The sequence below is a fragment of the Bombus impatiens genome, unplaced genomic scaffold (assembly GCF_000188095.3).
Source record: "Bombus impatiens unplaced genomic scaffold, BIMP_2.2 scf_0969, whole genome shotgun sequence".
In the NCBI taxonomy this organism is placed as follows: domain Eukaryota; kingdom Metazoa; phylum Arthropoda; class Insecta; order Hymenoptera; family Apidae; genus Bombus; species Bombus impatiens.
The window spans coordinates 523,636-551,369 of NT_177388.1; the positions used below are offsets into that span (position 1 = coordinate 523,636).

General features: G+C 33.3%; 2 protein-coding genes across 14 annotated transcripts in view; one reads left to right on the forward strand and one right to left on the reverse strand.

The window, feature by feature from the left end:
* Nucleotides 1-6,786, forward strand: part of LOC100747260 (rho guanine nucleotide exchange factor 17) — a 71,261-nt gene extending 64,475 nt beyond the window's left edge. For 7 of the 11 annotated variants that reach the window (XM_024370839.2, XM_024370840.2, XM_024370841.2 and 4 more), the window contains 3 exons: nucleotides 1,135-1,308; nucleotides 2,222-2,505; nucleotides 2,965-5,042. In XM_024370839.2, coding sequence (XP_024226607.1) covers nucleotides 1,135-1,308; nucleotides 2,222-2,484 — 437 coding nt within the window. In that variant the 3' untranslated portion in view covers nucleotides 2,485-2,505; nucleotides 2,965-5,042. Of the gene's footprint in view, nucleotides 1-1,134; nucleotides 1,309-2,221; nucleotides 2,506-2,964 lie in introns of all 11 variants that reach the window. The other 4 variants (XM_012391198.3, XM_024370838.2, XM_024370837.2 and 1 more) reach the window with 2 other exon arrangements.
* LOC100746514 (prostaglandin E2 receptor EP3 subtype) lies at nucleotides 170-27,446 on the reverse strand. Of its 3 annotated transcripts, none has more exons than XM_033323423.1 (6): nucleotides 26,063-27,446; nucleotides 24,716-24,955; nucleotides 15,391-15,568; nucleotides 14,610-14,848; nucleotides 11,984-12,212; nucleotides 170-543 (listed from the first exon to the last, which is right to left on the reverse strand). In XM_033323423.1, exons 1-6 carry the CDS (start codon nucleotides 26,336-26,338, stop codon nucleotides 482-484), a joined length of 1,224 nt encoding a protein of 407 aa, XP_033179314.1. In that variant the 5' UTR covers nucleotides 26,339-27,446; the 3' UTR covers nucleotides 170-481. The 3 variants fall into 3 exon arrangements, with proteins under 3 accessions (XP_033179314.1, XP_033179313.1, XP_012246625.1); XM_033323422.1 differs by lacking the exon at nucleotides 170-543 and adding an exon at nucleotides 7,890-8,911; XM_012391202.3 differs by lacking the exon at nucleotides 170-543 and adding an exon at nucleotides 8,799-8,911 and having other exon boundaries at nucleotides 15,391-15,565; nucleotides 26,063-26,338.
* Nucleotides 27,447-27,734: the final 288 nt, after the last annotated feature.

The window sequence follows — 27,734 nt, forward strand, 5'->3', positions numbered from 1 at the left end:
AGACATATTTTTAGTTCTTCGTAATTTTACGATGATCCGTACGCGACATATGTTTCGTTTCATTTCTTTCATCTCTAAGATAGAAAACATAGTCTTTTTCATTGAAATGTCGTTCAATCAAAATATTTTTATCGACATAGATGCAATATTGATTACGAAAATCTGAAAATATATCCAAATTATGAACTATCTTCGAAAGTAACTTATTAAATTTCAATTAATTGGAATAAAATGTGGTTTCTACCACAAAGAGAAGTTAAAGAAACCTAATTCTAAAATATTATTCCCACGTTAGTTTTAGATTTATGTTGAAACTGACTTTAAAATATAGAAGTTGAATTTACGCGAGGATCGTAAAAAGACTTCCACCTGAGAGTCTGTAACCGAAGATAAAATAGAAAATCTTACCTGGATGCGAGAAGTCGTTAAACGTAGGAACACCAGATTCCTTTCAGCATTTCAAAGTTGTTTCACAAGTAGATTAACGGTTGTTCCTCACGAATTGGACCGAGAAGTTCTCGTCTTGGCCGCGTATTTGTGACTCTGTTCGTGTTTAGACAAAATACATAATCAAAATAAAACGTAAAACAAACAATATTGAACATGCATTATTAACACTAATACCACCGACGATAATACATATAAAATACAATACTTATACGAAAAAATTAAAGACAAGAACAACAATTACATATCTGTACAAAATTAGAAGTAATAAGTACTAAATACTGTATTCAATTTCTTGTGAATTTACTTTTTTAATTTAATTGTTAACTTACTTTTACTTTTTGAAACCTATGAAGCACGCAATGGCATCAAATTTTTGGTCGATAGTCTACTTTGCCAAAAATCATAGAATACCCCTAAACGTATAATGAGCTAAATCTATTAAATTTCTATGAAGTTATTAATTGATCATTCTAGCCATATTTTGCAATTATTATTAACACCAAACCTATTAACACCAAATTTTGCAATTTTCATTAATAAATCTTTCTTCAGTCTTATACATTGGAAGTTTTCCAAATAAATTTCATATCAAAAACTTTAATTCAAGTAAACCTTACATAACCAGATATATTTTCTCGATTTTATTATATGGTATTTATTTTAACGGAAGCTTTAAACTTGCTGCAGGTTGCGATGACATAATACGACAGCACAAGGCCGCCTGTCTCAGGGTTACCGCACTTTTGGCTTGCAACGAGTTACTTTGGATCGGCACGAGTGCCGGTGTACTATTGACCGTGCCAATTCCCCATATAAAGCCATCCACGCAGAGGATGTCCCAACCACCGATCGTGATTGGTACGTATTGACGTCACGTTCGATCGTTTATAATCGTAGCTTATTGCTTTCGATATAATTAGAAGCTGGCCACCGAGTTTACTCGTGACTTTTCAACGAAGTGTTTGCTTCGACACCGGCCAGATACAGGCTCGATCAATCATTTAGGAATTTTTGGATTTCCCTGTGTATCTAAGTAAACTGTCTACTAATAAATCTTGGGAAACGGAGCCTTTCACGTGACGCTACAAGCTTTCAATCTCTGCTACAATTTAATGGATATACGCAATATTCAGTCGTAGGAAAACTGGTGTATCTAATACATCAAAGAAAAGGTATTTTGGTCTTTGAATGTTGCAAAATTTTGTTAATATGTATGTTGATGAATAAAATGTTTTATTCAACGTTTTCTGAATCTGATTTAAATAAGGCGATTGTATCGTTCTTCTATCGCCCTTGTACTGGTCATTAATATTTCAATTTCGTAGAATTATTTAGAATCAGCGCCTTAATTAGATTAACACGATGAAATATTTATATTCCACTTCGCTACATTAATTACTAGGTCGTTGCATGTGAAGTAATCTGAACGTACTTGGAATCATTGCACCAGAACATGTATTACTTTGCAAATTTCGTCTTATGACTTGTAAAATTTCATTAATGATATTAGCTTACACAAGTGCTGTGCACAAGGGCCCAGAAAGTATGAATAACAAAAAGTTGTCATCTCTTAGAAATAGGATTGCAGTATATATATATAATAAGACAAAAATAAGTAAGAAATGTGGTAACCCGCTATAATGTTTCGAAATTAAAGCTTGGAGCTAGCAGTAGATTACATTTTTAGTGAATAACATTGTTGTAAATAATATCGTCGAGCTTCGCGTCAAAAAATATTTAGAAAATAAAACTATTTTGTTATATTTTTCAGGTGTTCCTCATGGACATACCGGACACGTGCGTTTCCTCACATGCGTCGAAACGACTACATTGTCGAAGCCGGATCCGCGTCCAAAAGTGAACAGATACTCTCTGAAATCTAGCAAAACTCAACAGAACAATATCAATCGCGGGAAACTCTTGGTGATATCAGGCGGAGATGGTTACGAGAATTTCAGAGGTGCACAGGCATCCGCCGAGCTGCAGGCTGGTCGCGAAGATTCGACCAACCATCTGCTGCTTTGGAAGGTGTGATCTGATCTGGCACGGCCCTCGGTGAGTTCGATTCGAAGCACTTAAATTAAAATTTGTTATTATATTTGATAATACATATGAACTATTAACAATTCAAATTGATCGGCTCTATCTTTGGACATTTCTTGACTTTTCATTTGAGGTAAAATCTACTGAATTCACAAGTTATTTTTAGGTTGTAACATATGAAATGTACAATTTTTGAAGACTCATATTTCACTAAATTCTACAATTTATGCATTTTTGCATGTAAATATCAAGAAATTAAAATCATATAAAGAAAAAATTTTAAAAGGATGTGTGATGGTACATCTGCAAAGATAAAATTATTTAGAAGATAGATACAAAAAATATGTTACAATCAAATAAGAATGTTAAAGAAGAGTTCTTAATCGTGTTCCAATCACCTTGAACTCAATTCCAAAAAATCGCATTAAAACTCGTACACATTTAAATTTGAAAAATGCGTAAATTTTGCAGGTAAGGGCCACAATTCACTCACGTCGGCATGACATGCCGTGGGAATCATTGTTGCGTGTGCAATCCACACGCGGTCGGGTCCGTCATTGTCCGATCGTGACTGTTCAGGACTTGTTCGCCCGACGATTTTTCAGAGAACGCGGAAGAGTTCTCTGGCTCGTTTTGGCCGAATGGATCAAAAGCAGGATAAGGGAGGTCCGTTATTTTCAAGGTGCCAAGAAGCACGCGTTCAAAACTGCTATGGAACCGGACTAGAGAGCTTTCTCTAAATCTTTTGTTAATACCGATCGAGAGAGTCAGATCGTTACAGTAATATATTCGAATCTTGCTGGCTCGTTTCGAAATAGAACTACTGAAAAGGTTCACTGAAATCAGATTCAAAACGACAGAGATATGTTCACACGTGTTTGAGACACTATAAAAAAACAATCACGTTCGATTGAACCTATAAATAATTATTAAAATATATATCATTCTGATCTGGCTGTTTTGAATATTATTTGATTTCAGTAAATCGATTCCATGAAAGTTTGTACTTTTGCACTGGATCTGAATGAAACGTTGGTTTCTCGATGTTCGATCTCGCGGCATTAATTCTTCGTGTGATCGCAATTTAAATGTCGTTGTACTTCGATATTCGGTAAAGGAGGGTATAGGTAAACGATCGTACACGCGAGCTTTAAGCAAATCGATGTAATTACGCGTGTACTATGCTCGTTGTGTTAAATATAATATATACACGTTGAATTTAACACTAGAACGCAATGGATTACGATACCTGGAAGAGCGTTGAATCGAGCTTAACACAACACCGTGACACTGGCCTAAAAATACCTTTAAAACGTTAAAAGGGAACTAATCGAGTTAGAGTGCCAAAACGAATTTATCATTGTCCATCGATCGACGCCGCGCGCTCGAGAACTGACGTATAACATCATTGTTCGTTTTATTAATAATTCAACTGATCGCAGCAGAATGTGTTCGCGTTTAATCGCTAATGGGATTCTAGCGAATTCTGAGACTGGATAAATAATGAAGAACTCGGGCGCAAATAAATTTCTTTCGGATTTGAAATTCTTGCGAATAGCAATGTTATTGTAAGTGCAAATCGAGAGAATTATACTTTAGTTGATCTCTAGTAAAGAGAAATGGAAAATAAATAAAATCTCAATCGTTGAACTTTTGACATTAGATTCTGACTTTTCGTCTTCCTAATATTTTCTTTATTTGGAAGAAAATAAAAGTGTTATTGTAGGTGGAAAAATGATTTTGTTGGAAATGTAAGAAAAATTGTGGGATTCATAAAGAAATGTATATTGGAATAAAGAAGGTTCCTCAAAGCTTCGTCGCGATAATTATTATATATTGGCGTAAAATTATTCTGTTGTTGTTATGTCCGTGTTAATGGTACAAAAATTCGAGTGGCCAATTTGTATAGTTTCCCCTGTTCAGGGTACTTCTGGATAGACCTTAAGCTCTTTATACATCTCCCGCGCGTTTTATTCGCTTCAACTTTGAGCGACTCGTCTGACTTTTTTACAACTTCGCGTATATATCGACCGTACATAATTAACATACAGCGTATTTGACAATAATTAATTGATATCAATCCTTCAGATAGTCTTACTCAAGATCACAATGCAAATCATTTTTTGGTCTTCAATTGTACGATCAATTTTCGCGCACTTCGCCCTTCTGATTTTAGGAATTAACAATTTTATTTTTGCGCGAATGTTCGCACGTTGATTAGTTTCATCGATACCGAAGTCGTAACTATAAAATCCTCGCCTTTATCGCAATGATTCGTTTTTAATCAGGACCGAGGACATTTTACAGCTTCGGATGTCTCCTTCAAAATACTCGATTGAATGTTATCTAATCTTCCTTGAATTCATTTTACGAATTTTAGATTTCTCGCGGAGCCAAGGTGAGATATTCAGAGTATTATTATACTTTTATGACGGCGTTTGGTCATAGCAGAAAATTAAAAAAAAAAAAAAATAAAAATTGTTATCCTTCGATTATGAAAATTGAAAGAAATTGTATGAATGCGTTGTCTAATTATATCTATAACATATGCAAAAAAGAGACAAAAATTATATTTAAAAAAAGTAAAAGATTATTGGAGTGAATGTTTCTGAGGGCTGTATCATTTTGATGGAAGAGCCGGCGATGCTTCAAAATGCTTCAAGACTGAGTCGCATAATTTTAAAGAACACAATATAATGAATCATGTTAACCCTACACATAACCATTATATTCAATCAATGATATTGATACGACATTTCGCAGGAAGCATTAGAGCCTTGATTTTCGATCTCCCACAACCGGCTCGAACCGAAAAACAATTACAAGATTCGCTCTACTATCATAGAAATAGAGACATCTTTTTGATGTGTATATAATTATCGACATACCTGTATGTGTGATAAATTGTTGTTCGCAAGCCTATCGCTCGAAAGCAAGGCATAGATGTTAGAATTGATATAACGAGGTCGTAAATTAAAATATTAATCAAACATATAGCGGTATGCATCTTATAAAAATGTCCTGAATCTCAGACTATAAAAGTTACTTTTATATTGATATCTAAAATATTTATATGAAATGTGTGCACTATATGCAAAACAGCAAATTATATATTTTTACAACCTGTTTTCTAGATTGTATTCGGTACAAAATTTTTTTAATTGTTTAGCTGATCAATTATATGAAACTTGATTGGTGATCAACGGTAATATGGTCAATATATTATATATTATATATACTCTTTGTACTACAAGACACACGACAGTCTCATGCGTCACTTGAACCTCTGCATAGCATAATTATAATGCTGGTGGTGGAATTCTTGAAATTCTCAAAATCTCCTAAAACTTTTTCTATCATATTAGAAAAAATGAAGAAATTCTAATCCGATGGTCTTGAACCAGCTATCGAACGCCTTGTTCTTTCTTATGTTCCTTAAATTTCATTTCTTTTAGTTCTCAGAACGTACATATCAATAGCTGTCCAATTTTATGACCTTATTATATCTCTTCCACCAACTATGCAATCTGTTGCTAATAAAAATTGTTGACCGCGTACGGGCTTATATTTTGTTTATCGGTGTGATTTCTATTATCGTAGCCGAAACGTATATACATGTTTGCATGCGATTGAGCTCGATTGTGTGAGAAGGCTAGAACAAAAGAAGTGAAAAAGAAAGACGAGAGAATCGTGAATATTTGCCTTGGACTTTGCGCCCTTTCGCGAATTGAAAAGTATCGATCTTTTCGCGAGACAACGCGTGCAATCATATCGTTCTAACTGTCGTTGACGCGTGTGCCTGTGATGGATGGTGAACTAGAATCGTATGGGGTGCGATGGTCAGAGATGCAACTGCGTGTACTGGAAGCGTAGACGATCTTTTGTTAGTCAACGTGTTGTTAGTCAACAAGGAATATTTACAAATTCTATGAAATTTCGTTACGATCGTCTCTGTGTATTTTTGTTTATCTCGTAGCGAACATGAACGTAGCGATCGAACGAACGTAGATAGTAAAACGTGGGAGACGAGCGTGGAATTAAAAAGTCAAGTTATTATTTATTGTAGCTACTTAAGGTACGTGAAAGTACGCCAGACGTATCGCGATTGATACTGTGTACGAATGCAACTGTGGTATATTTCTAGTGTGCAATAAAAAAAAAAAGGAAGAAAGATGTCATGTATTCAGCAACGATCGCGTCCCGTAAGTTATTGATTAATGTTGTTAAGTGTCTAGAAGCAAGAGATACGTAATTGCGTATAAAATATATTTGTATTATATGTACTCCTTCCTTTCCACTCGTTTCGTTATTTCGTTGTCTCCTACACGCACATTGCTGATTATCACTTGTTTGAAATCATACTTTTTTATTTATTATTAATAATAGCGAAGTTAAGTAAGATCTTGTTCGAAATCTAAGATGTAAAATCGATAAAACTGGCACTTAGTAACTCACGAATATTAATTTATTCAGTTACTTGAATTTTTATATTCAAATATTAATCCTCACATATCGTAGCACCAGACAGATTCAGACAAGCCATCAATTTTACATTTTAAATGTCATCACATGTAATTATTAACATTTATTTCCTATGACAATTGAAAATATGTATTTTTTCTATCGGATATCAGAAACACAAAAAACCGTTTCTAAATCTCTAAAGTGATCTCTAAGAATTAATACTGAGTATTTATAGTGATACAAAGTTCACAAAAAAACAAATTTGTTAAACAAATTTATTACAAAAAAGAAGTAATTAAAATGTATTAATATAATTATATTGATACAATAGAAGGTGATAAAGTATTTATCGCTATAGGTTACATCGGCTTCCTCTAATGAAGTACCAACTTATTGTTTGTTAAGTATAAAGCACGAGACTACTGATTAATCTATTTATATGCGATAAGTATTTCCATCAGTGTCATATCTTGAAGAAAAGAAAGATATATATATATTTCTCTCTCAAGTTCTATTTAAATTTTATAAGGAAGTACATTGTATGATGAAAATACGCTTTGTATTTAATGCTTTGGTAAATTGTCGGTTCATTGCATTCATTTTGTAACTACTGCACACTTGCATTAATTTATTGACTAGACATATATTTACGCAACTGTACCAGAAGCATATGTCGAAATTTTCATTGCGATCATTTCTTGTTTACTTACTTTATTATACTTACTTAGAATATAGTTCTTGATACACTTAACTACACTTCTTGTTATTATATATTATCTTATGTGTATATTTTTCTCTTTATAGACAATTTGAAGCAAATTTTTACATTTCTCGCAAAATACCCGGTTTAAAAAAGTACACCGAACAAACAACACTCACTTTCACTTGCAGACTGCAAACGAGTAGAGTCTTACATATTTTGCCGGGTATTCTATAACATTTTGAAGCTTTATTTTAATATACATATAATGTACATCCATTAATACGATACACGCACCATGTGCCATAATAATTTTTTGGAATGCTGTTTACTCACTTCTCTAATAAAATTCAACAATATATATAAAGAAAAAAAATAAAACAGAAAATAAGAATATCAACATCTGTCATATTTTCATGTAGTCCCATTAAATTCCCTTGATATATAAAGCGCGATACCTTTTTTACAAAACAGTTAAAAAATTAATTAGGTAATCAAAATATTAAAATATCCAAAATTACAACGATTAAAATTATCCGTAAAATGTACCATGTACAATAACACGAAAACTGTACAGGAAATGTATGAACATTGAAAATGTGCAAATTGTACACGAAAAATGAGCGAGGTATCAATCTCAATTAATCAGATTTATTCCTCAGTTACTCACTCTCATGATATTGAAGATTTCTAAAACGAAAATAGTTTCATACTCAAACTTTCCTTTGTTTTAAATATCCTTCTATCGTTAAGCAAAATAAAAATCGTACAATTTCTTCGTAATTTCGATATTTCGATCGATATCGATGCCAACTGAAGGTAATAGGTTTGCCAGGCGTTTGATGAGATATTATTGGTTAAGATATTTTAGTTAATAATCGAAACTATTTTAAATATTCTCCTAATTGCCAACACAATGATCGTAATTTCGTAACATCAAATTTTTTTCATAATTTTGCTCGATATCGATTCCAGTTCAAAGCAATGGATTCGCCAGTTATTCGATGAAAGTTCGTAGCGCGGTTACTCGTGTATATACCAAGCGAAGATCTTCCAACGTTCTCGAAGAGCATGCAGCTCAAGCCTGCCTAACATCGTGACTATTGAGCCGTTTCAGGAAGATCATTCGCCGAAGCCTATCTCAGATCGGCACCGCCACTAAATGAGGATCGTGTTCCTCGCTGACGGGCATGGAGGGTGCCTCGGTGATCGGGTTCGACGGATCACCACTGCTGCTCTGGTGGTCTGTGGTACCTGTCAGGTGTTAGAGATTCCATTTCAATCGTACGGATCATCAACATCAGCCTAAGCTGATAGGAGAATACTACTTCTGCCAAAAGTTCTTCATCAGCTATGTTAATGAGAAAACTGATTGTTAAACTATGCAGATAATTATGCTATCGCTGAAAAGGTTGGGATCACTTATTCGATATGAAGAAATATTTGGGCTCCTATGTTTTTTATCAAATTTTATTGTTTTATGTTCGTTTATTTTTTTGCGTAAAACCATATACTTTCTGGTTGTACTACTAGTTACGGAGCCTCCTGTATATTTAAAAAATATATATATATACAGGGTGGTTGGTAACTAGTGGTACAAGCGAAAGGAGGTGATTCTACGCGAAAAAAGAAGTCGAAAATATAGAATAAAAAAAATTTTTTTTTAATTTTTTCATCGAGACAACGATCTACAGTGAGATCCGTTATAACGAGACGTGATAAAGTGCACGCGTACCGAGCGAAAATTCAAAGCCGATTATCTCGAAAACAAAGCCACAAACGAAAAATTTTTATTCTATATTTTCGACTTCTTTTTTCGCGTAGAATCACCTCCTTTCGCTTGTACCACTAGTTACCAACCACCCTGTATATATATATATTTTTTAAATATACAGGAGGCTCCGTAACTAGTAGTACAACCAGAAAGTATATGGTTTTACGCAAAAAAATAAACGAACATAAAACAATAAAATTTGATAAAAAACATAGGAGCCCAAATATTTCTTCATATCGAATAAGTGATCCCAACCTTTTCAGCGATAGCATAATTATCTGCATAGTTTAACAATCAGTTTTCTCATTAACATAGCTGATGAAGAACTTTTGGCAGAAGTAGTATTCTCCTATCAGCTTAGGCTGATGTTGATGATCCGTACGATTGAAATGGAATCTCTAACACCTGACAGGTACCACAGACCACCAGAGCAGCAGTGGTGATCCGTCGAACCCGATCACCGAGGCACCCTCCATGCCCGTCAGCGAGGAACACGATCCTCATTTAGTGGCGGTGCCGATCTGAGATAGGCTTCGGCGAATGATCTTCCTGAAACGGCTCAATAGTCACGATGTTAGGCAGGCTTGAGCTGCATGCTCTTCGAGAACGTTGGAAGATCTTCGCTTGGTATATACACGAGTAACCGCGCTACGAACTTTCATCGAATAACTGGCGAATCCATTGCTTTGAACTGGAATCGATATCGAGCAAAATTATGAAAAAAATTTGATGTTACGAAATTACGATCATTGTGTTGGCAATTAGGAGAATATTTAAAATAGTTTCGATTATTAACTAAAATATCTTAACCAATAATATCTCATCAAACGCCTGGCAAACCTATTACCTTCAGTTGGCATCGATATCGATCGAAATATCGAAATTACGAAGAAATTGTACGATTTTTATTTTGCTTAACTACAGTGGAAAGATTATGAAGAAGAAGGCTATGATTATTAGGTTGTATCTATTTTTCAAATGTTTCGACGAGTCATGTCATGTGTATGAATTAAATAAAAATGCAATGAGATGTCACAAAAATACACTACAGAGATAAGAGATAATGGAAGGTATTTCTCCTAAACCTACCAAGAATAATAAATAGTGAATTAGTTTTTTTTAATTTTTTATTCTTTTTTTTGTGTGTAAACTATGGAGTGATCCCAAACTTGTAAATTTTAAGCGATAATGCATATTTCAAAAACCTAAAAACAAAAATCCCCCTATCTCACGTGGTTTAACGATTTTAACATATTTTCATTAGGTTTATACTTTGTACCTCCAAAATAAAATAGCTACTGTGTTTGATTGAAAATTTCTTTTCACAAGCGGCGTGCAATAATTACAGTGTACTATGAACGCTAGGCCAGATTAAACGAGGAAACGATAGAATATATTATTATAATAGAGTACATTGATTAGAAGATCAACCAATTATATTGATCAGGAGATTATAGTATAAGTTATAACAAAGTACATTGATTAGGAAATGATAAGGACGTGTTAAGTGGAGACTCAAACATGTTTCGGTAAGAACTAATTTGCTTATCCAAATCGTCACTAAGAATCGATTCAATATCAATTTGCAGCTCGTGTGAAAGTCCCCTATTTGTTGCGAGGCAACCAAAAGATCATCGTCCCCTGAGGGCCTTCTTTATCGGCCTTCTAACTTCTCGTTATGCGTACCATGAAGAAACCGTATAATGGTTAAGTAGACCTTTAGGCAAACCATTTTCCGATAGACAAACTCACGATATTCATGTTAAATGACACGTTGAAAACCAAAAGTACATAGACCAATTACCCTTTGTTCTTTAGTCGTTCAAACGATTCAAAGTAAAACAGTGGTTAATTGGAAAGGTTCAATTATACAGTGTAAAATAAGTCACGCAATTGCGACGAGAGATATCTTACGTTTATTTAATCATAAAAAATGTCTTAAGATAGTACTTCTTATTAACAGAATATTATTAAATATTATTTTTAAGATAATATTATTAATGTTATTAAATATTATATTATTACTAAATGTTAATGTACAATATTGAATATTGAAATCCACACAAGAAAAACATGACAAGTCAATCTTTGTTAACATTCTAAATTCTATGTCAGTTGGTGACTGAAAAGTTGTATAGAATATATAACATAGTTAAAGAAGAGAATAATCTGATAAAAGAAACGAGTAATATAAGTTTAGTTGTTATGTTAATTTGACTTAATTAATAATAAACTGTATAATTAATGGTATTAATATTTGTTACGAGTTCAAGAAGGTGACATAAACATATATTTAATCCCAAACTGAAATGGAGAAATAGTTTTGATGTGGAGTAAACAACGTATTGAATTTTAGAAAAATTGTTCGTTTTTTAAAGAAGATGGAAAATATGACTTATCATGTTTTTCACCTGTGGCCTTCATATCAAATATTCGAAGTAGATATTCCGCAATATATATCAAATTTCTATACTATCGGGTCCCACTTGCGTGACTAATTGTTCCCACCTCCTCTACACACGTAATTTCCGTTTCGAATTGATGAGACTCACCATTGAACGAACTCGACCGGCTTCTTACTGGCCAACAGATCTTGCAAAGGGGTTTCAGAAGGCGGAATCGTGGCCGTGGCATTCTCAATAGTACGTAAATGTACGGATCCAGGGTGAAGTGAATACAAAGAAGAACATCGGCCGCCAGGTGAAACATACGAATCAGTTTTCGCGCGAATAGCGCCTTCTGAGGTAATTGCATTGCGAACTGTGCCAATGGGATGGAAATCTATCGAAACAAAACAGTAATGTCATAGTAAAGTAAAAACAACCTATGAAACTTAATAATTGAGATTAATATAAAAGAAAAAGTAATTAATTTTAATAAGCGTGTATAAATATTGTTGCGTACAACCTGAAAATATCAAGTATGACAATTAATTTACAATTTGTAAGAGTCACTTGTTTTAATACAAGACAATTTATTAATACTTATATTAACTTTTATTTCATACAATTACTAACAGTAGTTCAACTGCGCAGAAAGATCGAGATATGTGGTTTACAGAAACTCTACGATTTTTAATTCAGCTCAAATCAACTCTAACTCAGAACGACGACTTCACAAAGTTTCAAAATTATGAAACACAATGATCACTATTAGGAAAGTATAATTATAATTTGAGGTACGTTGGCTGAAAACAGCGTAGAATGAAAAGTATCACGGTCACCATAGAATCAGTATGAACGCACGCCTCTAGGGTCAATGACAGAAATACATGGTTATCGACGACAGACGTTGTGGAAAATTTTCCTCATCAAAAATCTCTCCAACATCCGGTTTCGTTTACAAAGCGAACATTAACGTGTTACAAAGATCGATCGTTTGCGAGCGTCGCGATCGATCGTACGTGACGATATTCCAAACTAAATCCTCGTGTTTAACCTTCATCGCAGGCAGCGGAAATGCGTCACGTTTGCAATTTTGCTCGAGCAAATCGTTACATTATTTCCATCATCCTTGGAAACAGCTTCAAAAACGAGAAAATGAATAATTTTGTGAGAAGTTCAAGTGCAAGCTTTAAACGTGAGATTCGAGTGGTTGACTGGACTTCAGGGAACGTTACACGTTTTGTGAGGAAAACAACGTTCGTTGAATAAGATGCTGAGCGGATAAGGAGATGGAAATGCGGAATGCTCGTGAGTATGCAATCACCGTACTACAGTGAGTGCATTGTTCGAGGCGATTGTATTCTTGCCGGCAGAATACATTCTGATTACATTGGATTAAAAATTCAGGAATGCGAAAGCTTCGGGCAATGGCAATGATTCCTCTGGAATAACACGAAATTTCCTATCTGGATTTATGAATCAATGAACCTATGTTTATCTATGTCCGCTTTTCGACGCCATAATACGTATATAGTGAAATATTGTGGATCTTTGAATAAAAATCCGTAACTTCACTGTCCAATGCCTCCTTTGATGTACTGGATCTGACAGATTTCATTCATTATTTCAAGATCAAAGATAAGACAAAATATATAATTACATAAATATTCTAACTCTTTAACTGCTACTGATGCTATGAGCGATGAGCATTCAACTGAGTTTACTTTACCGTTTACTACAAGCCATTGTTATTGGCAGTTAAAGGAATATTTTCGTTGTAAAAAGAAGACAATGAAAAATATGTTTAGTACATACTTTTTGATTGAACTAGCCTTTTTCAGTTTATTCAACTACACGTCAACATAATTAAACATCGATTAATGTTATATCAACTACATCAATATCGGAATTGAATCAAATATCATCTAGTACATTATTATCAATTGTTAGATGGATACTTTACGAAAGGTACATGGTATAGAATGAAAAATGTTGTTTCACTTTGAAAGTCTCGTCACGGCAGATACGACGGCAAATTTTATCGATGTTTTGTCGGTGTTGGAGCAAATACTATTGTCGAAAGGATCTTCGAAAACCGCGTCACGTAAACACCATTGCCTCCATAAAAGAGAGTAACCGGAAGCTCTTCTATCATAGAGACTTCCTTCTCGCAATCCGTTGACAAAACGTATCATTATGGTGAATTAAGATGACAACGAGATGAGCAAATACAATACAAATAGATATGAATTAATTACGATTTAATTGTCAGCGTTGTATTAAAGGGAACATAAAATTATAATCCATGATAACACAGGTGAATCGATATTGTCACTTGCTGGTTCCTTGATATTACTACATTTTTTAATATTACACGAAAATTTACAATTTACAAGAAAATTGTGCAATTTAACAAACTTTAAAATCAATGAAAAGATTAGCGATGCAAAATATAAAATGATAAAACACTATTCTTTTAATCTCCCTTGCAATCAGTTACAATTTATCTAACAATTTAAATCCTTTGTTAGGAAATAAATTGTAGCAAGACAAGACAAAGAATGTAATTAAAGATATTTTCTTGATAGACAATTCTAGATGCTACCTAGTGTAATTAAGTATCTAAAGACACGTCTTTATCCAAAGATGTTCGAAAGCGGAAGGACTGGAAGTTACGACTTCTCCGAATTTTAATTAGCTTGCCAAAAACAATCGCAAGAGTCATTTAATTGTCGAGGGTGTTCCGGCGTGAACGAATTAATTTAATCAATTACTTCCACGATCGATCGCTTACCATTTGTGGCATCCAACAGACAACAAACGATATTGATAGTACGGCCATTAATCTTGCGAATGCCCTTTCCTCCGCGGTAGTGACGATTTCTGGTGTTGGTCCTGACGTTGACAAAAGTGGCTTCGCTCTTGAAGAAGATCTCGTCACTCGTCGGAGCAGCCCAGTTTTGTGATTTAGCCTACTAAGCGCTCTAGAAACCGCCAAATTGCACCAAACTATCGATAGGCAGAGACCCGTACCTGCCGTTTAAAAAGAGCAATTAAGATCTTCACAATATGCAAATATACATTTGATATGGAAATTATTTCTTTTTCACATAATACAATTATAGAACAATCAACCGTGCAAAAGTTTCAAGAAATTGTGAATGACAATTTTTGTAAAATCATTTTTGTTAATCATATTAGCATTACAGCACATTTCATTCAATTTTCAATTAAGGCTGAATCATTGTGACAAAGATCACAAACTGCAGTGATCGCTTAACGATATTGATCGAATTTAAAATAGGAATTATCAAAATGTATCGTTTTGTTGTTTAGAGTTATGGCAACACTGTTACTGTGTACTAATTCATACAAAATAAAAAAAAAGGAATAAACAAATACACAAGTCGCTTTAGACACACGTCAATCGTTCCATTTTATTTTCCTTTCATTAAATGAATGAAGGGCCCAATAAAAAACGATTCGGATTATCAAGATTTCACCACATCAAATTATTATATAGTAACTGAAACATATTTAAGGATTTATTAATCTCAGCGATACCTCGTACTTACCGAAAACGAACCAAACATACGCGTAGGCGATATCAGTTGGATCGGTGGCTTCTCTGTATCGAATACATCGTTCGCCTTTGTAATACACGCCAAAACCCATAACTGGCATGCTTGTCAACGCCAGGGCGATTAACCAGAGCACTAGCATGCAACGTACAATTGCTGGGTATGTCACCTGCTAGGAAACACATACGTGTCACAGATTTAGTAGTACAAGAAGCAGGAAATAGTATATGTTCCGTCGATAGTGTGGTAATCGAAGAAAGGAAAAAAATTAAGAAATAATTACTACCTACATGTTATAATTAAATATTATGATGATTATTTTATTATTTATTATCGATTATGTATTATTCATTATTATATATAATTATTCGTACAAGAATTTTACAATCCCAAAAGATTGAATTTTTCAAAATTAATTCTAGCAGTAATTTATCCTATGTTATATTATGAATTTGCTATATTCAAAGCACTGTTGACTGACTTCAGAGTTCTGGGTAAAAAATAGTATTTCCATCCCTTATCAGCATATGCTATACCAACTTTTCCATAAAGAAACAAGTGCACAAGGTGAAAACAGAGTTTAGTATCAGTTTCTTTTTGCTTACATTCACAACCACATGTCCTTCTTCGACACGTATGATCGCATCGATCATTGCTCAATGAGGCAAAGTCAATGAACTTCGATGAATGACGCGTGGCAGAAAGCAAACAAAGAATATCGATTCGATTCTAATGGACCGATTGTAACAACGAGCAATTGGTAAATAGAATGGCGTCGAAAGGAAGAGTCATCGCTATTTTGTAAATGAGTTTCAACGTTTCCAGACAACACGAGGAATCTTATGAACGGAAACCAGATATAATGTAGATGGTGTTTTTCTTTTAGACAACATTCGGCTTAAAATAGGTGAACTCTTGATCTGCGTCACTATACCACTAGGGTTGCTGACGATCTTAGATCTTATTTTAGATGTCTTGGGCATAGGAAAAATGCGAAAAGGGAATCACTATGATATCATTGTTTACATGGGGTGGAAAGTTTCTTCGTCATCAAGTAGACAATTCTCGAAGATGGACTCTTGGAATTTAAAGAAAGTAAAGCTCACTATTTGCAGAATGAAATTCTGTATTTTCCAGATATTGCGCTTAAGGGTTGAAGCAACTTATCGTGCTAGTTGTTATTTGCGGAACGTTATGTTTTGGAGACGTATGTTCCCAAAAGTTTTTGAATTACTGTAAGGGAATAGAATTGTTTTGACATGATAATATAGATGTTTGCATCATAAAAATAAAAAAGCAGACTGTAAATCTTGAAATAGTACACAAATAATATTTTACCTGGTACAAAAAATGTAATATTCTGAATATACTGAATATACAAGAATCACTAATACAATTGTGGAACATTTAGAACAGTACATCGGTGAGATAGCATGAGGTATCGTTTGCTTAAAATTTTATATAGGGTATTATATTTTTATTGAAATTAGGTTGGGGTCTCGAGAGTTGCTTTTTTTATTGCGTAAGTTTACCTGAGCGTTCAATTTTGTCTGATTGAACGGGTTGCCCAATTTCTACACTATCTTATTCGCAAAGGTGGAAATAAAAGATGAGAAACGTAAAGATTACTTATTATTATGGATTTAAATAATTTACAGTCTATTTCATACATAAATTAGATCATACAATAAATAATTTTGTGAACAATGATATTACGAATGTCATAAGAATTAATGGTTAGTAATCTGACATTTTTCTAGCTCTCATTGAATTTATCTTCAGCTCGTAAAAAACTTGTATTAAAAATTAATGCAGTCCATAAAACACGTTGCCGTATGTAATAAATCGCTCTAGACAGTACTTGATCATATTATTTAATTAAAACATCTTTTTTCAACACAAAAACGAAATAATGAATAAAATATTCTTCTTATCATATTCTTTTATATGTACGTCTAAAACAAATATACGAATATCATCGCTCAAACGTCGTGGCAAACGTGTTCTTTGAGAAATGGGAGAAGAAATGAAACCTTCACCGACAACTTTTTGTTGTACTTCTGCGGAGGTGGCTAAGTGCTTTCCAGAGGAAAAAGCGGAAGCCCATTCACAAGAGGCGTTCAGTACGTAGAGAAAATAAAGGGGTTAAGGAAAACTGTAATAATTGCTGAGACATCGTGTCGTTTTTATTGTACCTCCTGCTTCTGCTATTGCCTTTCGAGAAATATTCGCTGTTTTACAACGCAACGTGTTATTACAATATCAAAATTACCAGAATGTTTAAAATGACCAACTCTTAACTTCTTTTTATATGATCACTGTAAAAAATATTCATAGAGTACTTAAGTTTAACAAAATTATTATAGCACATTGTTTATTAACAAATAAAAAATATAATTTTCATATTCAATATAGTTTTCATATAATTTTCGAAAAAAAAGAACGGAATGCGATCCTATTCCTGTTTTAAAAATATTAATAAATATCTAGAAAATAGTAAAAACATATGCGTAAAAAACATATTCGTCGTTATTGCTTCATAGGATACAATGTACATAGATATTTAAAAAATAATCTCTTAAAAAAGTGGGTTGAAAAGACAGTTTCATCGCGATACAAAAAAACGACCCAAAATATAATGTTAGTAATACGCGAGCCTGAATCTTGTATTTCGGAACGCCTAAAAACACCTCCACAATCCACAGATATAAATATTATCGAAAATATATATGACCGGCTGAAACGAAAAATACGGAGTCACCGTATTTCATCAATGAATGATTGAAAAAGGATTCTTTCAGAAGAATAGAAAAATACTTCAAGTAAATTACTCATCAATTTAATAAATTCAATGTTTCAATGTTTTGTCGTTTCAACAACGGCTTCAAGCCATAATAAAATCAGAAGGAAACCCCACTAAGCATTAAAATAATTAAACTTGGCAATTTCCTCTCCTGGATATGTATTAGGTAAGTCTTATTAGTTTTTCCCATTAAACTGTAACAGTACAAATACTTATTACGCATATATTTTTGCCATTTTTTAGACACTTGTTTTTTGACACTCTACGAATACTTTTTGCACTGACTATATGATGCTTTTTACAGAATTTTTTGTTGCTTGTAAAATATTAGTTCTTTTTTTACGTTATTTAATTATTCATATGTTCCCTTCTTCCTTTTCCCTTTTAAATACCAGATCAATTTTAATTTTGACACGTACATTTTAAAAATAATATTGGATGCTCTCAAGAAATCTAGAAATCTTAAATTCGATGAACAGAAAGTTGCTGTAGTCGATACATAATTCGCGACTCTGCTCTTTATATCAAAGGAAACATTGTTTCACGGCGACTAAAATCAGGAGGTTGGTAGGTATTACGAGGTACTACGAGTGTTAAGTCTGAGAAATAGATGACGATGAAGATTGAATAATTTCTTCTCTGTTTGATGTAACGTTCACAAATATTAATAGCCAAATAATAAAATAAATAACAGTACAAAATACTTGGAGAGTTTAGGTTCAGACTATAATCTTATCAACTAGAAAGATCTAAAGTGTGAATATTTATGATTATAACTATGTACTTATGAAATTTTGTTCTCCCTTATTAAAATAATGCTTATTAAAGCACAATTTTATTAAAGTACAACATTTGAAACATACAGTTAAAAAAAGATGATAAACAGCTAAAAATAAACGATGGAGTTAAGAAGCCAAAACATAGTAATTTACAAGCATTATTGAACTAATGAGTTTTCAGACTTAGTTACCTTGATATATCGTTCCCGGATAAAATCAAGGAATGTAAGATAATATTTCGTTTCTTAATATCGCCAACAGAAAAAAGATAAGTTAAAGTATTCTCTATATATATTTTAAAACAGGAAACTAATTTTCACAATCGTGTACCGCACATCCTTACAATATGTCTACAATTGACCACTTTATTTCGGCAGAAGTGAAAATTTCTCACACCATAACTGTAAATATCCACGAGTAAAGAAGCGATATTACACGGATAAAGTTATCCACATGTTCAACGATAAATAAAAAGCTTGATATGTAATATTTTGTTTCTCGACAAATTACGAAAATAATATTCTATCACGACATTAATAAATTTTAGCTGAATCTGTTTTCTTCTAGTTGGCAAAAACTATAGATAAAAGCATTATTTTCATTCCGTTAGTTACATTGATTTCCTTTGGGCGGGGTGGGCCGAATTAGGAAACATTAAATGTACCACATCTTTTAAAACATAGTCACTTAGTGTGAAATAATATGCTATTGTACATGCGATCATTTACGGTTATCGAACACGATACGAGTATGAGGTTATGACGATAATGCTAATGCATTCTATATACCTACATACATATAATTGAACAACAAAATGAGCTTAACAGTATCAATAATTTTTAATTGCTTTAATGTTACCCTGGAGAATATAAAAAAATCAATTTTTCACGCGACTCTAAACCTCCAATCAAAAAAAAGAAAAATACATATATACAGGGTCATTGGTAACTGGTGGTACAAGCGGAAAGGGGGTGATTCTACGCGAAAAAAGAAGTCGAAAATATAGAATAAAAAAATTGTTCTTTTTTTAATTTTTTCAAAATCTACAGTGAGATCCGTTATAACGAGACGTGATAAAGTGCACGCGTACGGAGCGAACATTCAAAGTGGATTTTCTCGAAAACAAAGCCTCAAACGAAAAATTTTTATTCTATATTTTCGACTTCTTTTTTCGTGTAGAATCACCCCCTTTCCGCTTGTACCACCAGTTACCAATGACCCTGTATATAATGAAATAATATTTTAAATTATTATCCAAAGAGTGTCTAATTATAAAATTCTACATCCTACAAGGTTAGATCAATCTCTTCTTCACGAGTTTAAAATATCAAGAAGCTAGCAGTATTTTTATCCTCTATCTTCATTAATTGGTCCCCAATATATCTCTAAAAAAACGTTCCAACAAGAAGTTACTGCGTCATAACTTCCACCGACCTAAAACACGATTCTCCTAGCGATCTTCATTTTTTCGTTGCAAGCCACGCTTGGCTCAAAAATTCGTTCCATAAAGCACTTAAGCAGCTCCGAATTCCCTCTTATGTAACCAAAATATTTCGTGGAAACGCGATAGAGTGGAGACTATTTCTCAATCGTTAGCTCGTGATTTTCGTTGGTTATTAGAAGCGAAAAACGAAACATTGGTCCGGGGTTCCTCGCGAAAGTGCGTTCTCACATCGTGAATCACTCGTTGCCAATTCATATATCCTCTTTTCATATATTCGTCGCGAACACGACGTTTACGAGCTAATATCGCGAAGATAGTCTTCGCATAAAATCGAAAGATAATTTTACGTAGTGTCCAATCATTGATCCAATTCATTTCGGCTTAGAGTCACAATTCTTCCTTTTTCATTTTTCATTTTATAATTCTAATTTTTTATCAAATTTAGCGTTAAACCATCATCAAAGTGTTGTTGAGATTGCGACACTATGTTTGGACCGATAGAGAGGAATCTGTTACAGATAATAACAATCCACACGCGTTCAGAGGATATCAATCCGCAGTTCGTCGACATTATAATCATCTTTTCGTCTTCTGCTCTTATATCCTTGAAGTCACCTACCCGCCGCAATCAAAGGTGAGATCTATCATGTTCTAAATTTATAGCGTGTTCAACGAGTTCTCTGGAGTGACTGCTAACAAGAGGACTGGATTTTCTAGTTTTCCTTCTAATCTGCTTTGAATCGACCAGTTGATTGTGGCCCATTTTTGAAGTTACTCCATTAAAGCGGAAGTATGATGCGTATGGATGATAAAGTGGACGACGTTTTTTTATACAGACGATTGATTTCAGTCTTTGGTATTTTAGAGAAAAATTATAGTGCAGCGTTATTGATAGAAAAATACAAAGTTCCAGCTTAACAAACAAGATGCAATATGAAAATTAATTATGGCTCGTAAATGTGAAACATATTGATGACTGCCGAGAAACGGTCATATTGATGAACGTATTAATGATTGTCGATAAACGATTGTAATTTATAAAGATTATTTCAATTGTAGTCTGACAGCTATAACGTAACTATATTGGGATGTGGTTTTTGGTGTCAGCTTGATGAAAATATTGAACACATATGTAGATAAATAAACTCTGGCTCAAAAATTGTGGGATATCTCGTATTTAATAAAATGTGATATTTGGTGTAAACTATGAATATGTTATGTAGTAGCGTATAATTCCTTTATCGTATCAAGTATCGAGTTAAATGAATTGTTACAAGATAATTGAATCATAATTTTTTCCAATTATGGTGCAAATATATAAATGTTCCAATAAGTACATACACAGAAAAATACACACTATAATAGAGATAAGGTAGGTAAAGGATAAAGATGTATAATTTATGGAAATAATCCTAGCATTAATTTTACAGCTATAACTTTAGTAAATGATACTGTATCATATGGTTTCAAGTTTACGGCCACTGTACGTGCGTGGATACACGTATCCTAAGAAAAAGTTTAAATACCAGTGACTGACCATTCAGTGCAGAAGTGTGGTTTACATTAATTTCACCGACCCTGAATCTCTGCCTACTAAAAGTCGAGATACGTGCTAAATAATTCAAGAGGTACGAAATTCGAATGAATTCGTAATTCTTTTTTTTTCATTACTTAATCTGTAGTATATAGCGTAACATAAATAGAAATTATATCGTATTATTTTAAAAATCTTACAGTAACTAAGAATTCAATATAAAATATTGAAACTTGTAAAAGTATTTTCTTCGATAATAAATTTTAGATGAAAACTATTGTTTAAAAAATATGGAATGTGCCAAGGAAATTTCTTAATACACTAATTAAATCGAGGACGATAAAATTTAACAATAATGATCCAAGAGTAACATCACAAATCGAACAGTGTATAAAGACATTGAATATATTTAAATAATCTAGTGAAATTAAATATCGAATGAACAACTCAATGATTGAAAACAGTATAGGCGTTATGCGTGGACATATTTGGGCTACAATATGGGTCACGAATTTTTCACCGCGACACGCGACGCAACAAGTTCAATTGTATTCAGTGCCGATAAAGCACACATGTTTCATTCCCAAACCAAATTTAGCCATGGTATTAACATGAAAATAAATTTTTTTAATCGGGACATGAAATAATTAGCTGCTGGTGATCACGTACGTCTTTCTTTTTCTCAGAAACAACTTAAGGACTTTCCAAAGCTATCACGTGTTATCATTATCATGGGAAATGTGACCGCCTGCTGTGAACCATGATCCCCTTTAATCACATTTCTTTAATTTGACCAAAAAATATATATCAAAGAATTGCAAAATTTGATAAAATCATTCGAGAAATAATTTCAAATAAAGTAAAATGGGCCAAACGTATTATCAACAAATTTCTTATAATTTTTCTACGTAAATGATATTACGATTCCGCTTAAACAGTAGCCAGAAAAAATAATTTATATCTGATTCATATCTGAAAGTAATTTATGTCTCTCTATTATATTTGACAAAACTGTTTTACGAAAATAATCCTTCTTCTTTGGTCACTTGTCGAATTACACAACATAATGTTAAAGGGAAACAGGATATACATTTTGATAGTCCAACTGCATCAGAGAAACACTTGTTCCTCAGCCAGTTTAAATAATTGTTTCCGCTGCGTTTTAAATGGCCGTAGATTGATTCGACCGAATCGTTGGCTACATCCAAGTGATGGAGTTAATATTTGCATACTGTCAACCCTGATACCGTACGTACATCTTCAGATTCTGAAGAATTTCATTGCGAATATTTTCCTTAAGTATGTATTTTAATGATTGATATCTAACAAAAAACCAATGATATCATCGCCTTCAAGTAAAAAGATATTTTATACCATTTTTCAAATATTTTTTTATGATAATATTAATTCTTGCTTACTTTTGATGAAAGAACTGCAGTGTGTCAAGTTCTCTGATTCAACATTTCCAATGAATGATCTTCCGGTTTTAACGCTCCGGTCATATAGTTAGTTTTTAAAATAGAGTATAGCGAATAAAGTGATATGAAGAAGTAATTGTAGTTAAATAAATATCAATTTCCAGTTGCTTCTAACTTATTGCAAGTCTAATAAATATCTAATTTAAGTAAACTATCTTAGTTAATAGCGATAGGTGTAAAAAGTTCGGCATTGTATAATCCCTAATAACAAGTATGCGCAAACATTTTTCTACAATGTCTTACAGAGTACAAATATTATCAATAAAATATTAAAGAGCATTGTCATTTTCAGTAAATATTCACATCAATTCCTGTCAATGTTGTCTATTGAAAAAATGGGTCAGGTCCATATGGTACATCTACCTACATTCTTAACGTAACTTTTATCACGTACAGATAAAACCTATGAAGCTGCTTCGACTATGTTACTATGGTGTTTTCACTCTCCTTTTATCTCTGTAACGTATATAGTTTCAAACTAGTCCTAATAGAATAATATCTAGTGTTTCTGGTATTAGACTCTTGCTTTTATTTTCGATCGATTTCGTCCGTATTTTGCATAATTTTCAATTAATATTCAGAAGATTGATCCGAACCTCCTTATTACTATTATTTACTGTTAAAATACTTCACAAACCTTGAAAATACCTCATGAAGAAATATCGGAAAAATTTCGCGGAAATTTGGATTAAATATCAATATATTTATTTAATAAAAACGAATTAATTCATTTAGAAGTTAATTTAAAAATTAATTTTTTTTTCGACCATATCAGTGTGTTCTTCAATCTCTAATTATCGAATTAATTGCAAGAATAGTAAAACGCAATAACGATTTTTAAAAATAATTAACCAATTAGGGAAACGCTGCGTTTTTTCCAAAGTTTTAATTTGAATTTCAAGATTTTCGTATCTGTCTTTCATCGTCAGGATATCCTTGCGAGAAAATCTTGGCGCCACTTTCCCGATCATGTTCGATGCGAGAACAAGCTATCGTGAATATGAATAACTAATTGAGAAAAAGAGAAACATTTTCGGTCCAAAAATTTATTCAACTTTTTATGATATATGTGTATATTATTTTTCAATAATGTTTTGAATACTCGATTTAAGTTATGTAACTGAAGATATACAGCTTCAAGTAGCCTGCAAGTGTTAGATAGGATCTAACGACGTGAAAGTAAATGTAAGATGAAGGGAAAATCCAACGATAAGCTCCTGCCAATACCAAAGTCAATACTAGTTGGTCGTTTGAAAAAGTTTATCAAGGATCTTGACTTACCCTCTGATAAACGAAGGGTCTGGTCAAGGCTAGCCACCTCTCAGCTGCCATTACGATGGCTACGCAACCACTGAATAAACCGAAGAGCCTCCATACCACCCGAAGAGAACAAAACCCCCTGGTAGACATCACACTGCCTACATAGATCGTAATGTACATTTGCACCATCATCCCTAACAATGCGACCAGGTCGTTGATGGCCAAACAACGCAGCATCACCAAATGTTTTCGGTTTCTCCTCTGAAACAATTTATTTCAATTTATATACCAATTAGCTCAAATTACTGAATATATTTGGATTATTTTGAGAATTTCTGTAATTTATCTTACTGTTTGTACTCTTTGATATATAACTCTTCTTTTTTAATTACAATCTGTACATTATTAATTTTATTATTGAATTTTAATTTTATTTTATTATTAATATATCCTTTTTATATTGTAACTCTATGTACAAGTAGCCTATATACTATTCACTTTATTATTAAAAAGTAAACATATTTTGTCACTGCTTATGTTGGTCGGTAGTATTGAATGAGATAAAGTGTATTATACAAAGAATTTCTCTCTCATATATTCAGCATACACACATCAACTTTCTCTATTATGCTCAATGAGATATATCACACCCTTGCTACAAAAGTAATCTTCCACTGAATAACTCGTAAAATATGTTCTCGAGATATCACTATAAAAAAGTTCTTTAGGATTATAAACTAGAAACGACAAAAATATTATATGATCCTATTTTATGAATATTTTTTTCGCACTGATAATTTTGATGAATAAGATGATATATTACTATGTGTTTAAAGATAGTTTTTTTAGACATCCAGAGAACCAATGTTTCTGAGCTACGTATTTTCGAATCAAGGGCGCGATATCTATTACTCATTAGCATTTAAACCCGCATCGAAATATTTGTTTAGGGATATACCCACTGTTAATAGAGATACTGTTATTTGTGAATAACTATTGCTTCACAAATAACAGTATGAATAACTATTGCTTCACAAATAACAGTATCTCTAGGGATTACTATCAATCACATTTCTTAGAAGCGTTTAAATAGATACTTTGTGACAGTAATTTACAAGACACAATTAGTTTCTTTCTCTGTTGTTAGCATTCAATATAAAATATTACCAATAAATACAAATATAATATCATTCCAACGTTACTAATATTAAAGTCTTATAATATTAATTATCTTTAATAATTATCCTATTAACAGAAGTTATAATATATATCGATAGATACATGTATAATAGAATTTCAATATTATTAAACAAATTAGAGATAGAAGTTATCGATTAGTCGTAGAATACGCAATGGAAGTGTTATTACCTTATCTCGATGAAAAAGTATGACTAGAGCAGACACATTGCCAATTACGCCGGTAATATATACAAGGGTGAGTACCACCTGAGAGGCGAAAGTCACGTGTCTTTTTGATGGATTCAGAACAACGTTGGATATTAGGGTCGAATTCAGCGTCGAATTCAGCGTCGAATTCAGCGTCGAATTCAGCGTCGAATTCAGCGTCGAGTTCAGCGTCGAGTTCAGTGTCGAATTCATTATTGACAAGGTTTCGTTCCAAACCTCTGTCGAGGTGAGCGACATTTTTTACGACTCTCTTTCTTTTTTACGGTTCGTAAGTAGCGTCAATCGATATTCCACGTAATATATAGTATCAAAATCGCAACCAGGCAATGTCCGTATCTGAATCGCTTGGCGGGTAACTTCAAGCGGAAGTCTCGACAATATGATCGATGATGGAACGATTCAGAGACCTCATTGTTTATATGGATCGTTCACTCTATTCCACGATCGTTGATCTCGACTAATCGTCTATTTTCTCGGCTCGTGCCTATCTTTTTCTTTCCTCTATGTAAATGGGAACTATGCCGAAGAAAAACACGGTTGAAATTTTTCCCGCTAAAGCATTATTTCATGACGACAATTTCTTAAATCGGCTTGTTGATCTTCATTATTTGTATTGCTGCAGTTATCATGTACCTTTGGTACTGTATTATCGTATCTTACTCTTCGACGGGCGCTGTTGCTGTTACGCAGGCCACCGCCTTGAGTTTCTTATGAAATGTGACAACGTTGTATTTGGACCCTTTTGTAAGACTACCTGCAGTCCTACCAGGGGCCCTTATTCAAGTCAGGCTACATATGCTGCGAGCAACAGCCAGTGCAACGGTCCAACTGCTCGGATTCATCGATCGAACAGCTCAAAACAGAAATAAATCTCTGTGAAACCTGTTGCTGCGTGTAGGCCAGTTATCCTCTTGTGCGCTCTTTGGATCGAAAGTAACATCAAAGTTTACCAGTGAGGAAAATTAAAGAGCAGAGTGGAACTTCAAAGACGCCTCTTAAACTCGCTTGTTAGAGTATTCTTCGTCATTCGTTGAGTGGTAAGAAGACAATTACACGAATCTATACATATTTAACTTGTATCTTACTAACTGCATATCTGAAGTAGGCCAATTCGATAGACTTGTCGATAGAATTTCTTTTCAATTTCTTTTAAACCTCGATCACCGAATTGCTAAGTGAAATCGCCGACTCTGTCGATAGCTCGATACGTTCTTCTCTGTTTCTTCTTTAGAAGATATTAGTAAAGAATTAACGATGCGAACCTGCGATTCCTCTAATCGAACTTAAAGATGTGGAAGAGGAAAAACACACTTCCAATACCTCCTTCAATCGCGAGAGTCGTCGCCACACTGATCCAAACCACGCGGTCGCCTCGAGTTTTGTTTACAATCGATAGGCGTTCTGCTAGTGCGCCTGCGCCGCATTTTAAAGTCGGCGTCTGTTTGGCGCCATAACTTAGGGATGCTCTTGCTTAGGAATTTAACGACTTCTTCTTTATCGTTGAAAATTTCGATTTGGATGAGTTTGAAGTGGATTCGTACAAACTTTAATTCGAGATAAGGAAACGCAACATTTTTATAGAAATGATATGTATATAAATGAGAATATTGCAGAATAGTATGCTTTAGATTGT